Source organism: Calonectris borealis, chromosome 2 (genome assembly GCF_964195595.1).
Source record: "Calonectris borealis chromosome 2, bCalBor7.hap1.2, whole genome shotgun sequence".
In the NCBI taxonomy this organism is placed as follows: domain Eukaryota; kingdom Metazoa; phylum Chordata; class Aves; order Procellariiformes; family Procellariidae; genus Calonectris; species Calonectris borealis.
In genome coordinates this window covers 115,426,385-115,444,257 of record NC_134313.1, presented here as the reverse complement: position 1 = coordinate 115,444,257, position 17,873 = coordinate 115,426,385, and the positions used below count along the sequence as shown (strand labels likewise).

The window sequence follows — 17,873 nt, the reverse complement described above, 5'->3', positions numbered from 1 at the left end:
CCACAAGATACAGCTGTTAGTGAGCAGTGATAGTGATTAATTATCATTATTCAGTCTGGATCATTGCAGCTGCTTTCCTTTCATTTTGCTGAAGTCTCTGAGCTCTTTGACTTTTGGAGGAACACTCATATCTTTGAGCGCAGGAGGACTCTCACTGCGGAATAGGGTCAGATTAAGACTTCTAGTCCCACCTCACACTTCGAGAAATGTCTTTCTACACATTTTAGGAATACTTACAAGAGCTGCCTTCATCTTCTCCTGGAACGCCTTTTCTTGGGCCTGTAATCTCTCATTTAGCTCCTGATCTTTGCTAGCCATTTCTTTTTTATGGAATTTTTCTAGTTCAGCAACACGCTCCTCTGAAGACTTCTGTGAATCAAAGTCAGAAAAAACTAATTTCAAAATACTAAATTACAAAACACTTTGTATTATTTCTCAATAAGAAAAGCAGTGCAACAGAGAGAAGAAGCCAGAACCATCTCTTTGCTCCCTTTGAATAAGTAACAATCACTTGGAGCGCTTAATATTAAGCCCTAACAGTTGTCATTTCAAGCTTGAAGTTATCCATCTTGCTTCTCAAGTCTTTCACAGTTTTACTAAAAGAAGACATTTCCTAAAGACTCTTCTACCAAGGTGAACTTGGTGTTTTCAATCTCAGTTCAAATGTGATAATAAATTGGAAAAGGAACTTCTGTCTGTAGCTTTCCCTGTATTATTGTTATTTCATGAGCCAGAAAGTCAAGTGGTGATACCCTATGTAGACAGCCATCTACAACCTACATATGTGCTTTATTGAAGAATAATGTCATGCAAGTCAGTCATCCCCTTAAAGCATCCGTGTATTCTCTTAGAAAAATTAATAACATAACAAATGTCAACACAAGAACTGCAATTTCAGCGTTCAAATTTACAGCTTTGCAAGGCACATGCAGTACTCCTGCAATTCCTACATGAATACGCCAGATGAAGCAAATTTTAGCGATTCTTAACCAGCAAACAGTTTGGCAGCAAGTTCTTAAACATTTACACATACTGGGCTAGAATAATCATTAAAAGTACTCAGTATTAAAACCCAAAATCCTGATGGAGATGTGTGAGCTGACTGCCATTAATTTCTTCTTCTTGACTCCCTTTAAAGTCTCAAGTGTACTTCTAGTAAATAATTTTATTAAATACTGTGAAACAAAGAGTAATACTGTTCATTTTTACATGCCTCTAACGTACTGATTTTAAACTGTTGGGGGGGCGGGGGAAATCTATATAGGGAGTTTTCTATTTTGTCTTAAGTAAATCTTTAATCCCAAAAATTAATTTTTATAGAATTTATTAAATGGCAAAAATTTTATTACAAAGTTCTGATATACTGATGTATTTTACATCTATAGTTTAACTGTAATTGAATTATTAGATTAAAAGCCAATAATACAGGGCGAGTTTCAGCTTTTACCTTCATAATCTCAACCACCTCTTGTTTCACTCTGGTTAACTCCCGTTGAAGATTTACCCTCTCTTCCTCACTTGCCTTTTCTACTGCTTTGATTTTTTCATCCATTTCTGCCTGCAATTTTTTCCGGGCTTCCTCTGTCTTTTGGGCAATACTCAGAGCCCTCTCAAGCTCTTCAAAAGCTGCAAAGAAAAAAAAAGTATATGATAGCTGAGAAATATCTATGTCCCTTGATAGAAGAACAGAGTTCTCAGTAACTGTAAATTACACAAGTAACAGAAGAATGAGCTTAGGAATCCTTCAAGAATTCACATGGGTTTATTATCTAGAAAGGAAAGAGAACTGACAAATAGCTGTGAATGTCTTCCAATACGTTCTGTAGCTTCTATTTCTTCGCCTAAAATCACTATAAAGTACATAAACCGTATAAATAAACTATGGCTCCTCTTCTGGCTGTATGTGCTGAATAACTTTGAAGAGGAGGAAAAAAGCTGCACAAAGAAAAGACAATTCACAAGTTGTTCTTCCGCTAAAACAAGCGGACGGAAGCATAAACCAGCAATGACTGCTATGCAAGTCAGTTTTTACTGAATCATGAAAGAGTTCTTCCTGAATAGAACACTGAAGTATAATACCAGGCACTTTATTCACCTAAGAGCTGTTCATTTCAAACTGTACAACCTAGATAAATTTCTCTTTAAACTGCTGGAGTCCATACAGATGACTTTGCTAATTTCATTATTTCACTACTTACTTTTAATGTAAACTACTGTCAATGCAATTCAGAGACACTGGAAAAGTGTTATGAAGACTGTCCTGTGCTGCTAAACTTCGCAAATAAAATGTAAGAAAAAAATATTAAGATTTGCTCCCTGAAAACTTGAGTATCTATAAGATGTTTCAAAAGAATAGTCAAGCTGCAGTGAAGAAATTTATTTACATTTGCATAAGATGCACAAGTCTGCTGAAACACATTTAATTTACAAATCGGAAGCAGTAATTCCACAGCTGCTTCCCATGCTAAGGAGAAGTATTCTAACATACTTTATTCACTTCATAGATGATCATTTAGATATAAAAAGAAAGCAAAGAAATTCCTGTGTTAAGTTGATTTTTTATTATTATTATTCAATACCAGTATCCAAGTTCCTCACTGAAACTGATGGCAGAATCTATATAGAATAACACAAGACTAGAATTTGATCACTATTAGACAAATCTCTTTTCCTAAATAGATTATGGATGTGGAAAACCCCTGCTGCATACCAAAGGAAAATTCAAGTCTCAGAACAGTCTACTATATGGTTAATTGTTTGCGTAAAAGAACTTTGGCAAAACACCTCTGTAAAATTCAAAATCACAGTGCCAACATTAAGACTGTAATTTATGAGAGCACAAAAAAACCCTAAAAGTATATTATTTTATTATACTCTGGACTACTTGGATACTATCCTGGGAGCACACCGAACAAAATAATTTTTGAAGTGTTATTTAGTATGCTAAGCTTTCTTCCACTTAGTTCTATCCCCCCAAAAAAATCGTAATAGACATGCACATGTCTAGTTTCCTTGATTCACCATTATTTAGTAGGCATTCACAGCAATTCTCGTAATCCTTGTTTTTTTGAAACCATCTTTAATAATGTTCAGGCATGAGTTTTGAGAACTGAATAATAATTTCCATTCCACACCTTCTGATAACATTCAAAACTGAAGCTTTTAACTACAATCTATACTTCTGAGGCAATGCTACAAATACGTTTTCAAGTAATTTAATTCCATAAAATTGCATTCACCCAAATTCTGACCTTTTCCAGAATTTTCTTCTGTTTTCTGAGGAAGCCTCTCTCTGACTATTCACAGCAACGATCATGTTTTAGGACAACACAGGGTTGTTATTGACCCTGGCAATACCAAAGCACATCATTGTATCCACTTTTTCACTCCCGGTTCTACTTAAATAATAAATACTAAAACTCATTACAAAAAATTAAGAGCACTAGAGATTACTTCAAAGAGCAAAAATGGTCTAAAACATAATCCAAGCATGCACGAGGCTTATAGCTCCTAACTTTCCAAGCACAGTTCTTCACAGTCCCCACCAAGGCATTTGCCACCTGGGACCCACAGGACTCAAGTCCTCCCCCCTCGCCACCCCGGGCACAACTCAGTTATGAACACAGCCTGCGCAAGTGCATTTGGAAAATGGCACCGACTTTGCTGGTGCTCCTCTCAGCCCTAACCAAAGCACGCGCAGACAGCAAGATTGGTCAAGTCCGTCAGTATTACAGCATCTTTTTAAAAAAAAAAACAAAACAACCCTACAGACGTTTACAAAGTATAGCTTGAAAATAAAGCCTGCAAGTAAAAGATTAAGTTATTTCACTTTTCCATACACGTTTTCTGATTTTTGTTCTGAGCAACATAGACTTTATTTTCAGTTGAGAAACCTGTTACTTCTGCAAAGGGAAAGAGAATGCATTTGCCACAGCCCACAAATCCGCCAGAAAGACGACCCAGGTTCACACTAGGATTGACTACTGATATGTAATAGCTGAGCAACATGCAGTACAACAGCTGCACCACCGAAATCGCAAGCAGGATGCTAATACAAAAGCTAGACAAGAGCGGATGGATAAAACGCCAAGGGGGTATGAAAGCACAAAGAAGCAACACTTCACAGAAATACACTTAGCTCTCTAAAAGTTAAATTATACACATCTCAGGCACTTTTAGCACTTAAGCAAAACAGAACATTTTTATTCAAAGTAGTTAATTCTAGCGTAGCGTGACACAACCGAATTTCAAACCAGCAGAGGGCTAAACTATCATCAAGTAGACAGAACACAGTCTAAATTATTATTATTTTTAATCTATGGGAGATTTTAATTCTACTGTGGATAAACGTCTGGAATAAAAGTCCATCTTTTTATCCAAGTACATCTATTCTGAACGCAAAGAGTGAAGGCACTGCCTGTGCTCTTCCCCAACCAGCAGAGCTACTGTTGAGGGAAGATCTTTTAACCAAGGCACTGGTTAAGTGAAGTCTCACAAAGGCACAGTGGCAAATCAGAAACAGTAACAAGCACACTAAGAGACTCAGGTGAGTCTTGCAAATTCATGTGACCAAGCCAGACAAACCAGAAACCTTCCTGTGCAGTACATAAATTAGACAAAAAGAGCCTGAGCAGAGTTTTAAGAAGTGCGAGGTTGCAAAACTGATTTTTATAAAACGTGTACTAGAGAGTTGACTGCTTTACATACGCTGCTCCAAAATACCAGTCTCAGGTCCCTTCGCCTTGCCTCTCCTACCCTACCCGGTGCAAGACCACTCCGTACTGCAAAGACTTCTTGCTTACTCTGCCGGTGCTGCAGATGTATTATCTTCAACTATAGTGCCATCTACTGCTGAAAATTGTGAAGAAAGCTCTAAATAGGATGGCAAAGGAGGGATTTACATGTTTTCTTACTGAAGGGTGAGAGCAGGCATCTTGTCAAAAGCTTCAGGAACAAAGGTTGAATTAATTTCCTATAGTTGATTTGTGCATTTAGGCAGGATTTTAAATGCACAGTCCAAGCTTTTTGTTTCTCTGCAGAAGGGTGCAAAGCATACGTTAATTAAGCTTGCAAAAGAAATGTCGCCTACAAAGAATGCCAAAGTAAAGCAAAATGAATTTGCTTTCTAAAGACTTTTTTTTTTGTTTACTGTACAGAATATAAGTAAATCAATAATCTGCATCCTGAGAAGTCAGAAAGGACTTATGCCAAGTAGTCTCAGGAGAAACAAACTTCAGTTTACCAGTAAATTTATGAATACTACAAATAGCTTTGTTGAGGTAAAATATAAATAATCTATGTACACTGCAAAGCATTAAAAGAAAATCAGTTGCAGTTACTTCAAGTAAAAGTGCCTGAGAAGCACAGAATTTACTTTTTAGAGCCCAGTTCAAGCACCAAATGTGTGATGTAAGAAAAAAGAGCCCTTACCCCAGTCCTGTTCATACAAGGCTTGGGAAAGGCACCATGATTCACTTATTGGCATGTGTGGATGCACAAAAACAAGATGCTCTGTGAGATTTCAACATAACGTAACTCTAACTACAAAAAAAATAAACTTCAACTGGGGAGACCAAGTTACAGTTTACACAACACGCACAAAATAAGCATACATATCTTTTCACTATTTCAGTACAGAAAAATACATTAACATTAAATCAAACACTGGAGCATTTCACTGAAGTCACTGAATTACAAAGAAAAAAGCCAGACATGTAACTCTAGGCAAGGTAAAAACATGAAGCGGAAAAATATACCACTTTTTACCCTACAATATAGCACTATGAAAGTAAATTCCAAGTATAAGTGTATTATGCTTATTCTTATTTTGCCGTATCGTAAATGAAATTAACATTTCTACAAATACAATATTCCATTAAGTCAGTTCTTCACTAAATCATGATATAGAATAAGAGAAGTCTAGAATTTAAAGTCATCTCACATTAACTATCCAAGAAACAGAACTTTAAACAAGTTGACCTCAAATACATGAAACTGCCAAATTCTTAAAACTGGTACAACTCAAAGGTTGTGACCTAGAAGTAATTTCAGGCTCTCCCAATACTGATGGTGGTTTTCTCAAATGCCTGAACAATTTAGTTCAACTGTATAGAGCTACACTTCCATTGTACGTCACAACATTTTTGGAATGCATAAAGCCAAAGAAGTAGTAGGAAAACCTAATAAAAGTCACCTTACAATTTTGCCTATCTTAGAAGTAGCATTAACTAATTTTCCAAGGGTTCCAACATTTATATATGCATGCTTAACAGAGTACAAAAATAAATGCACTCAAAGGTAAAGTGGATGCTTACGCACCCTAAAAGTTACCAAAAGTACTTTAAAATTTTATTTAAAAGAGAGCATATTTAACACACAAATCTCCCCCTAGAAAAGTGCAGTGTACTCAGCATATTATTCATAAGTGAAATTACTTCTCACTACAATAGTTAAGTTTTCCAGGTACCCAGAGCATCATCTCTAACCCATTTTCACCTTCTGGCTACACAAACCTGAGGAAATTACTATATTAACCACAGTGTGTAGATATTAGTTCAGAATTAAGAGGTTTCTACTGCTTCAAAAAATGCTGTGTTTCAAACAACTATGACAATAACTTCGTATCTACAGTAGTGTTAAAATATTCTTCAGCTTTTTTTTTTTAATCATGAAGAACAGCTTCCTAGTCTCCAAGAACTGAACAAAATCCAATTTTAACAGGACTGACTGACTTCTGAAATATGAATTTCCAGAGCTAAAGAGACTCATGCAACCTGAAAGGGTAGGAGAGGAGGGCACCTAATCAAAATGTTTGTTACTTGCACAAGATGGATATTCAAGCTGCTTTTCTGTATTACAGCAGAATGATCTACCTAAACTAATCTCTAAAATTGAAAGTTCTGATCTAAATCTACGTAGATTTAAAATAAACCCATATGAACTGTGTTGTTTGAACTTCTCATTGCTTTTTAGAGAAAGAAAATATGCATAATGTTTTATGCAAACTAACCACTTCTGAGCTTCTGCCAAAACAGTGAACTCCTTCAGATGCCTATGAGACCAAGCTAAATTCTTCTAAAAGAATTTTGATAGATATAGCGCAAAACAATTTCACTGTTCAAAAAACAAAGGTGGGGCGGATTGACCTTCTAACTTACTTTCAAGCAAAAGGAGAACTGCACGCACACATTAATTATTGTTACCTAATTTCCATCAGAAGCAAACTACAGCGTGTAATAGTTACATAACCGCTAGGTTCCAAGCCTGAAGCAAAAGGAATCATCACTGCTGTTTCAGTAAAAAGAAATCAGAATGCTTCTGCTATGATTATTGAAAGAAAATGCTTATTATGGTCGTAACAGATCCTCTTGTTTCTACTTCTTCCCAAGCTCTTACACACTCACTGCTATGCTTTCTATGTAAAATACTGGTAGCATTAAAATGATAATTTATAGATAGTTGCAAGTTTCCCTCCTGAAGTTACACCAGCAACAAAACTCTATCAATCTTTTCTCCTACAAATGGGAAAAAACAGCTGCCCTTCAGCAGTTTCCTTCCTAACTCCAGTTGAATTCACAACAGAGACAAACCACTCAAAAACATCCCTAAACTCTGCTGACCAGAAGTGAAGTTAGTAACGACGCTAGCAGGGGTGATATGTAGAACGCTAGGAAAAAGAGCATCTCTTAATATCCATTCCAAACAACAACTGATGAAAGAGTGCAAAAAGACCACGCTGAAGCTTTCTCATGTTTAAACGTGAAAGCTAATAATCTCCAGAATTTCTTACCAGCTCTTTCAGATTTTTCTTTCTGTTCTTTTAATTCCTCGCCTTTTGTAGTTATTTGTTTGATCCGAGCACGCAGTTGGGCTATCTCCTCCTCCTTCATTTCCAATGTTTCATGCATTTGTCGCTTTGTCTCTGCAATTACCATGCCCTATGGAAAAGGTCCTTGTGATAAAAAGCTAGCAAATAAATAAAACGTATAGCTAAAACAATTTTAAGCCAGGACACAATCCTTGTCAGGAATAAACTTTAGTCTATTACTACAAGACCAGTGATCATGGTATTTTTCTATGTCAGAAAACAGAAAATGCTAACAAAAAGAAGGTAAGAATAGGGATTAGTTTGAAGAGTAGCCAAAATTTATCCCGTGGTGAAAATAACTCCTCCCACAACTAAGGACCATCAAAAAACTTCCTCCTTCTGGTACAGATACTTTTCTTTGAAATATGCATTCTGTAAACAAACCAGAACTATAAGCATTGTAGTGTGCGTACTTCTCCTTAGAGAATATGCACATATAATGACTGTTAGTCATGCTGCTTATTACACCACCAGAAGTTACTCCAAGTACCAAGACTGTGATAAAAAAAAACTTTAAGGAACAAAAACCTGAGAAACTTCATATTCCTAAGAATTCCTACCGTTACTTTTCCTTCATTGGTCGTTTTTTAATTCATTTACATTGTATCTCATCTTCGTTGTTTGTTTGTTTTAAAGCTGGCATCAAGGAGTGTATTCAGCATAATTGCTCCATCCTAAATAACATCATCTTGCAGTATTAAGTATAACCTAACAGATAAATACCCTAAAGTATCTATACAATAAAATTCTCAGGTAGCTTAAATTATTTGCTCATTAAAACATAAACCAAACCACATCAGATGACTAAGAACAGCTTCTAATACCAAGAAGCCATATATTGTGAGTTTTAAACAATCTTCTTCAAAAACTACACAGAGTTTAAAGAAAATTTTTTGTTTACCTTGTCTTGTTCTAGTTGCTCAATCAAATTCTTTGCATCACGCAACTGCGTAATCAGTTTAGTCTTCTCAGCCATGTGAAGGTCCTAAAAAAAGACCCCAACCACCAGTTTAAAGCACTGCCACCTGTAAGAAAATACCTTCTTCTGACAAAGAGCTTAGGCTTGGCTCTTACCCTGCACTATCCCTTGGAGGAAGAGCACAAAACAGAATCCAGGGAAATTAAAGTAGGCAGCTTTAAATTACTTTTAAATCTCCCAGTGCTAGGCTGCCTCATGGCTTCCATCATAATTCAGATATCTGATGGCTTTGTTACAGCTGCCACAGTTCTCTCATGGATGTCAGAGCTGCTACAGTAAAATGGGCAAGAAACATGCCTAAGGCATGACCTGCATCTCGCCTTACAAGAGGATCTCAGCAGTGCAACATAATTGCTCATTACTGGCCTTGTTCTGGAAAAGGTCGTTAAAATACTCGAGTCTTTCAGAGCTCTTTCAAACTGGGCTAGTGCTCAGTGACCAAGACAGAGAAGAGAATCTGATCTCCAGAACTGAAGTTGAGTACAGCTATACTTGTCACATTTTCACGTTTCCATTACTATCTGCCACCTTACTTTTACTCCACACTCAGCATTAATGGCCTTAAAAGGAAAATTGAGCAAAATAATTATTTAGCTTTGGGACTGCACTTATGTTTTATCTTCACTATATTGTGCTCTCCACTGTCCTGCCTTTCTGTGTTTTCTGTTCATTTACATAACTGATGCCTCTTCCACTATGTCTTAAAGGTTTAGCTCTGCTCCACTTTTCTCACTTTACCTCCTGTCTTCTGCGCTAGGACAGTCTTCTCCTCACCCCAGCTTCCCACAGCTACTTTATTTCTGACACCATTTTGATGGTTGTTCATACAGTAAGGTTTTTTTTACAGCTTTCTGAGTACAGTAAGGTTTCATACCCTTCTTTACAGCTTTCTGAGTAATTGCTCAATGTGTTCATTTCAGGTGGGTTTTGCACCTTTAACTCCAAAAAAGTACAGGGACAGTGTGTTTAACGGTCTGCCCTATCAATAAATTTTCGAAATACTGGAGTTCTTGCTATGTTTTAGTAGCTACCCGTAAAGTTAATAGCATTTTCCATACCTTCATTTTCTCCAGTTCCTGAAGTCTCTCTTCTAACTGTTCTTGAAGTGCCTCTTTCTCGTTGGTTAATTGGGCGCAGCGCTCCTTATGTGACCGAATCATCTCCTTACAACGTTGCAGCAAGTTCTCTTGGCGCTTCACCCTCTGATTAAGAGTTTCCAGTGTTTTAACAGAATCTTCGTTACCCTCTACAAGACAACATATCAACATTATCATATGCACACCGTTTCCAAAATGTAGATCTGCATTCATCATTCACATTGAGGGTGACTCACAGGTCTCTGAAGAAAGTTATGCAAGGTCTGCAAAACCTCCTACTGACTACTATAACTGCCAGAAACATGCTACGCATACACAGAATAGTAAACACAGTCTTTCACCCCAAATTAATTTACAAAACCCCAGTTACTAGCCAAGCTTCAAATCCAAACTATTATTCAACAAGGTTTTCTATGCAACTCAAATAACCTCCTGATGTGACGAACACTTAGATTATTCAATAGCATAATATCAAAATTGATTTTTGCTTTTACTTTTTCCTGAGAAAGAAAAAAAAAAAGGGGGCGGGGGAGGGGCAACTGGTCTCCTCTCTAATCTCCAGGTATAGGTCCTTGCTTATGGGGGACAGACTCTCTTAATCACTTTAAGTGGGGATAGTAACAACACCTACCTGCAAAAGCAATAATTAAAATACTATCATCATTATTGACAAAGGCAAGACGTATCAGATTTGAATTCTTATGAAAATTTAATATCTTAGAAGGGTTATCCTGTTCTGTAGCTGCCACACTGTTTTCGAAACAATTGTCTCCTCCTAGAAAATACATCCTTACTATGATACGTTCAGCCTTAAGTATTGTTACTCCGTCATAAATAACAGCAGGTTTATTCCCCAAAATTCAAGATCTCTTGAAAAAGCCGCAATACCTACCATTGCTTCCTGATTCCACAGTATTTTCTGTACTGATTTCTTTTGTTGGGCTTTGAACTTGTGGTTCAGATTGGATATTTGGATCAGGCAATTCAGCGCCTACCTGACCATTCTGTAACCTCTGTTTCAGCAACGATACCTAAACAAAATGTTCTTTTTGTTAAAAAACCAAGGATTCTAAGCAGATCATGTTTTCATCTTCAAAACTAGAGAGAGTTAAATAAAATGGTATCAACAAGTAGAGAAAGGAAAAAATCTGTCTGAATTTTTTTAGCATTTTTTAAAATCAGAATTATGTTTCCAATTAACAAAACTTGTATCATTATGAGTGGAGAAACAAAGATCAATTAAGCAAAACACAAATTTTACCAAAGCAATTTTAGCTCAAACATCTGCTAATGTTATGTTCTTGATAACAAAGACATTACAAAGGTATTTAAGCGCAGATAAAACAATCATATTTAACATGAGTGAGATTTTACAAAGGTATCCTCTACCCAAAGACGCATTTAATTTCTAGATAATCATAAATTCTCAAGAGGCTTTACAACGTTGCAGCAATTATAATAAAACATGGACATGCATTATAGGAAATACCTAATTTAAAAAAAAAGTTGGAAGAGCAGTTTTAAAGATCATCTGTTGGGTAAGGTATCTTACCTGAGTTTGCAGGACACTAATGAGTTGATCCTTTTCTTCTAAAGAAGCATCAAATTCCTCTTGAAGATGTTTCTTTGCTTGTTGATCCATCTGGAGCTCCTGAGAATCATAAATAAATGCATCTCAAATGAAAACTGAAATGTGAATTTAAAAGGGTTATCAAAATATTATGAAATAATATTAAAAATACTTCTTCGCAGTTGTGACCCCAGAATACAACCATAAGGTGGATACTTCTTTTACTATACAACATTCCACACAACATAATAAGAGCATCCCATTGTAATGCCAGCATTAAAACAGCAAGAGTCTAGATTTGATGCAGAATTATCAATGATTCTTTCTTCCTACAAATAAGTTCGTGTAGGGATGACTTCAAGCCTGCTCGTGAAAACTGTCTTCCATGCACACATTTCTCCTGGAAGTTGAAGACTGCACTTCGGTAAACTAGATTCTTCATTTAGCCACCAGATTAAGTCAACATAAACAGTAGAAATGTAAATTTCTCTTATGCTCATTCAATATGCTAGCATTCTAATATGACAAATGCCATTTATAAGAGCAGAAAGTTGGCTTTTTTATTCCTCAAACGTGTTTCAAATGAGAAAGCCAGAGAATGCCAAAGAACTTAACTATATAAAAATCAGAAAAGAAAAAAAAAAACAAAACATGGAGATATATATATATGAATCAGAAAGACTATGACAGAGAGGCCCTCGCATACCCGTCTCCGAACCTGATGCTGCAGTGGCTCTTGGGGCAGTAAAAAGGCTTCAGCTTCACATTCTGCTTCACCAGGGTTTGACAATATGGCTTTTGTGAACTTGCCCTTTTAATTTGCTCTGCCCAATAATTTGTACTTATCTTTTAATTAAGCTCAGTGTGTTTATTATCAATACCAAATACATTAGAGCTTCTCCTTTTAATTTCACTGTAACCTAAGGAGACAATAATCATAACACAACCTACCTGATTTTATGACTGAAATCAAACTATACTGCAAATCCATAAAAACAATGTAAATGCTATAACTGAGATCAAGATGAGTATTTTTAAAAATTTGATCCTAAATTTTTTTATTGATAGTCATTAAAATCTTTACTAAAAAAGTGCCTATTACTTGTATTTGCCTAACATTATTATTTCTCAATACTAGAAGAGCAACAAATTGCACAGGGACATCTATTGCTGGGCCCAACAATACTGCAAGAACCACACACATTTCCACCTATTTCACAATGAACAGAAAAGCAATTCAGTCAGTACGATGAACTGCTCTGTCTTAAGAGTATGACAATAAGCTGCTGAATGGGAAACAAGCCAGAGAAATAACCCCATATAAACAAATGAAAACAAGTGGTAAAAAACCCTGCTATGCGATAGAAAATATTTTGTAAAGTGAACAAAAAAATCAAAAGCTCAGCAGAAAAAGATCCTATGTATGTGTGGTATAAAGTAAATATTCAATCAATAAAGGAAATTACCTCTCTCAGTTCTCCAATTCTGCGAAGTGCTTTATCCTGACTTTGACTCAGAATGCCCTTAAAAAAAAGGAAGAATAAACACCACGTGTATTAAATGTAACTTTATATATAAAAGTATAAATAAATTCATAGAATTGTATTTCAGCAGAAGAATTAAAAATTATTTATATTTCTCTTTCAAGTCAAACTTGATGTGTAAGTATTATCATAAACTGCCAACTGTGGGTTGGCAATCTATCACCTGAATTCAGCTGATGCAATAAAAAAGGCTGGAGTACAATAGCTTCACAGCTACTATTTTGACAAACAAATATTAGCTTGGCTTCCTTAGAAATCCCAGGTAAGAAAGAGTCTTTAGTTATACCCACACATATATATACACACAACGTACTGTGTAAGCACACACACAGAGCGCACTGAAAATTAAACTGTATTTGCACTACCCACTAAGATTCAGAGAAGCATTCAGGTAAGAGAGGATGAAAAGTAATGCTTACCTGTAGCTTCTTCTTTTCCCGCTGGATAACTTGATAAGCAGACACTAGCTAAAATATAGAAATCAGGTATAATGATGATAATGCGTCCACTTATAGCTATCAAAGTTATTTGCTTATTGTATCACTATCCGCATTTTCAAACTCTTCACTTTACTTGAGAAAGCTCTTCTGACAGAAACGTACTTAAATTTTCTCAATGTTTCTTTTCCATTTATAAAGTATCTCCAATGCGTTAAAAAAATAAAGCCTACATGACAAAACAATGAGGTTACTCAGCATTCATGCACTTTTCCCTTCACTAAAAAGACCTCTAAGAACAGCCATGCTTCAATACAGGCAGTCAAAAAACTAACTGTATCAGAAAGTTACATCCCAGACAGCTACCCCACTGGGATGTACATTTGTAAGGGTACACGTCCCAGAGAGCTTCACTAAAATTAATTTTACAATGAGTATGCATTAAAAAATACACTTACAAGTCTAGCAAAAAAAGGTCTGTGTAATACTGAATGGTCTCATCCCATGTGCTTTGCAAATACCCAGCAGACAAAGAAAGACTGGAAGTGGACAATATTTCTCATTGTAAGCTGACAAAAGGACTTCATGAGTTACTGCACAATTTAGTTTAATGAAAAATTTGATCACAATTGCCTAAGCTGTCCAAAGTTGAAGTAGCATAATGGCACTTCAACTAGAATATTCCATTTTCAAATTGCTGAAAAATTGAAGGAAAACAAATCCAAACCACCAAAACCAGAAATCTCTAAATCAAAAGATGCTTCAAATTCTTATTTAAAATAAATCAGGGTTTTTCAGAATTCAAAATTACTTTTAATTTCAGAGTAATACTTATTTTGCACTTAAAAGAAAACGAAAACGGCTATGGATGGTTTCCCTTACCATATTTTTTGAGATGCTAACTTTGTATCCTACTTTAAATGAGAAAAAAATTTTACATCTTAAATTCTCATTATATATTGAAACTACTTTCTTCCAAGCTCCAGCAAAACATTTTTTTCCAACTGAACTAAAGAAACTCACAAAACCAGAAAAAAACCCAGACTTTTTTGATAGAGAAAATTAAGACTTGCTGGATTGAGTACACTAAAAAAACAGAACAAAACAAAACACCAACCCCAAACCAAAAAAAACCTACAAACTGAAGAATTTTCATTTTGGAAACACTGTTTACATAAACTTTAAAAAAAAAAAATCTTATTATATTAGCCGGAAAAGAATGAAAAATTAATGGGAGACAACAATTCCTGAATTAATGGAAGACAATTGTTTTTTCAGGTTGCCGTATACATATTTTAGATTCCAGAGATTTTGACGGTAATAGCCAGAGGTCTGCACAGGAATTTTTGTATCTGAGGGCAGCAAACATTTAAAGAACTGTAAAAAACAGTGCAAATGACAAGTTTTAAATACAAAACACACACATATTTAAAAAAAAAAAAAAAAATCAACACCACCAGTTCGAAAGCTTCACTTTTCCCAGTAATTTGGAAAATGAGGAGCAAAACTACTTGTATCTAAAATAGCAAAAGAAACAGTCCTTGAATGAATTCCTTCCAGGGAATACCTAGAAATTATGAAGAGTAGAACTTATTTATTGAAAACAAAACACTTGCCCACTACACATATACACTGTGTACTTCAAGAACAGGTTTCAGAAGAAAAGTAAATTTGCTGTCATGCAAGTACAAGCTATGCTCACCTCTGTACTGAACTCCACCCCTTGCTACGAGCTTTCAGCAGAAACCATCATAGGCCTACTTTGTGTGAGTAACTACTAATCAATCTCTATTGCTGACAACAAATTATTTACAAACGAGAAGAAAAGGATTTCCACATTTTATTACCAGAAAAACATTCGCCCTATCTAGGTCAAAAATAACTAGCCTTACTATAACTTAACTTTCATGTTAGCTGTAAGTCGATCCATTTGCTCCAAACAGGAAAACAGAAAGATTATCCACCACTGCAGTATCTGTTAGCCTCATCTTTTTCCCCTCTCCGCCCAGGTAAGTCAGTAACAACATTGCCTACCTCTGAGTATTTTCCCCTATAGTTGCCCAAACTGCGCTCCATTCTGCGCAGTCGCTGCAGCAACTGCTCTTTGCTGAGGCTGTCCGTATTTCCCAGCGGCTCTTCTGTTTCACTCTCAATGTCAGAAGGTGGATCAAAGGTGGGACTGGCTGCGTCCAAGTCCAGTCGATTCAATGAGTCTCTTGAAGAAGTTCGAACCAGGGACTCCTTAGAAGAGGAGCGGAACAGGGACTCTTTTACTGGGCTTCGAAACAAAGACTCCATGGAGGGAACTCGGAGCTGAAGCCTCTGGGCAAACGACGGAGTGTCACTCAGCTGCAAAAATTCAAAGCAACGAATCACTTCTGCACCGGTTTTAGGCAGACAGACACACTAAAGCCAGGAAACAGAGACCTGACCTGGGCAAAGGAACAATTGCTGCCTAACACATGCATGACACCAAATAGCTACCACTCCTTTAGAAGAATCATCTCCTTGTGCAGAAAAGTCAAGCATGCAGCTACCACATGTGTGCAAGTTCAGACAGCAACTAAATCCAATAGACCACAGCTCTGATTTAAGCTTCTGAAAGAAGTATTTGTGTGTAACCCCTTCAAAAAGTGAAGAATATGTAACTAAAATAAATAGTTGCACTTACTGTTGTCCCAAATGTAAAAAAAAAAAAAAATTGTGACTCACTTCTCAATGTATTAAACAGAAGACTGTATTTATCTCAAAGACACAAAGAAATTTTCCTATGATTAAGAGAACAAATTCATTGTAAAAGTCCTTGTACACTAGTTAGTTCTAGCATGCCGTCTTAAATAGTCCTTCTTTTTATTTTTAAATGGCTTTATGATTTTTACATAAAATGCAACTATCGATTTATGCAGCTAAAGTACAGCTGTTCTAAAATGAAAGGTTCTGTGCTATGGTACCGTATTACTGCTGGTGCTACAGAAGTGATTTGAAAGCATTACTGCACGATGTTGCCCCCACAATCAAATGTTGGGACACACGTGCTAGAAGCCACTGCTAATCCCACTCCAGCAAGCTAAACTTTTTCTGAGATATATTAAAGAATGACCTCCACCTTCATCACTAGTGACAGTTTTCTTAAGCCTATCAGTTCTTTTCCTTCAGCTAGAAATTAGTTTTCTAGCCACACAATATGCCTTCTACTTTTGAAAGCGAGCTTAACAGTCCATATCCCGTCCTGGCTGTGTCCGAGCAATGAGACACACCTCAACACCGGCAGCCTGCAGCACGCCGTCAGATACTGCTAACCTGTCCCTACAAAAAAAGCTCCACGCATCAGTGACAACACTTAATACCAGCTAATGGGATTATACACAAACAAAACACCCTAGTATCCTGACAGAAAAGTACTTGTCATCCCTACCTCCAGCATGAAGATATATACTGGGCACTTAAGCCAACATAACACAAAGACAACACGGCAGTGAAGGAGGAAACAAACCACCCATACCCTTCCCATACCTGCGGAGAGGCTGGTCCGCTTCCATTGTTTTCTGTGGATCTGGGAAGTGGTTGTTTAGTTAAATTCTACAGGAAGAAAAACAACTGTTAGAAGGAATAGACTACAACGACTGTAATTCATCAATTCCTACAAATAGCGTCTGTGTTTTTTCCTTGCCTGTGTTTTTAGTACTTTCTTTTGAATGTTTATTAAGATGTCTTCATGCAAACAAGCTAGTTTGTTAAATTCAAAACAGATTGCTGCAATATACATAACTACAAAGCAGCTATGTGTGCGTGGGTTAGTATGAGACATCTGCAAATGCTGACATCTCCAATTAAATTATTCATAATGATTATTTATGTAACATTTATGCACAAATCAAAGAAACAGCAAAAAGACAAAATGATAGCAGGAAAAATCTAATTGATGACCAGTGTTGTTTACAGCCAACATGAGTAACAGTGGAATCACACTGTCTTTCTCTATTTAAGTACATCTTGGCAGGGAGGCAGGGGTTGTGTGGAAACTACCTGGAAAAAAAGTGCTGGTAACAGGCTGTTTAAGACTCCAAACAAGCACAGGAAGAAAGTTAGACTTTCAGAAAAAACATCCTGTGCAAAACTTCACACGTACATTCCTCTGCACTCCCAAAGAAAAACAAACAAACAAAAAACCCCACCCAAAAACCCCAAACCAACACAGCAGAAAACAATAGTTTTGGGGGTTTTTTGTTGTTGTGGTTTTTTGGGTTTTTTTGTTTGGTTCCGTTTTTTTCAGAGTTCAGACATTTCTGTTCCTAGTCTGTCTATCCTGCTTTTCCTATGTCCTGTGTTCAGGTGTTTTCTAACCTGTACAAATCCAGACAGTTTCCTGGTGTTTAAAC

General features: G+C 36.4%; 1 protein-coding gene across 23 annotated transcripts in view; it reads right to left on the bottom strand.

Annotated features, from left to right (window-relative positions):
- GOLGA4 (golgin A4) overlaps window positions 1–17,873 on the bottom strand; it is a 77,719-nt gene that overhangs the window by 35,565 nt on the left and 24,281 nt on the right. For 17 of the 23 annotated variants that reach the window (XR_012672577.1, XM_075143026.1, XM_075143005.1 and 14 more), the window contains 11 exons: window positions 17,008–17,073; window positions 15,529–15,843; window positions 13,477–13,524; window positions 12,980–13,036; window positions 11,496–11,594; window positions 10,836–10,974; window positions 9,905–10,092; window positions 8,769–8,852; window positions 7,790–7,937; window positions 1,448–1,626; window positions 238–369 (listed from right to left, as the gene is read on the bottom strand). Coding sequence is in view for 22 of the 23 variants with exons in the window: in XM_075143026.1 (XP_074999127.1) it covers window positions 238–369; window positions 1,448–1,626; window positions 7,790–7,937; window positions 8,769–8,852; window positions 9,905–10,092; window positions 10,836–10,974; window positions 11,496–11,594; window positions 12,980–13,036; window positions 13,477–13,524; window positions 15,529–15,843; window positions 17,008–17,073 (1,455 nt within the window). In the remaining variant the exon portion in view is untranslated. Of the gene's footprint in view, window positions 1–237; window positions 370–1,447; window positions 1,627–5,430; window positions 5,619–7,789; window positions 7,938–8,768; window positions 8,853–9,904; window positions 10,093–10,835; window positions 10,975–11,495; window positions 11,595–12,979; window positions 13,037–13,476; window positions 13,525–15,528; window positions 15,844–17,007; window positions 17,074–17,873 lie in introns of those variants that run through there. The other 6 variants (XM_075143017.1, XM_075143018.1, XM_075143024.1 and 3 more) reach the window with 3 other exon arrangements.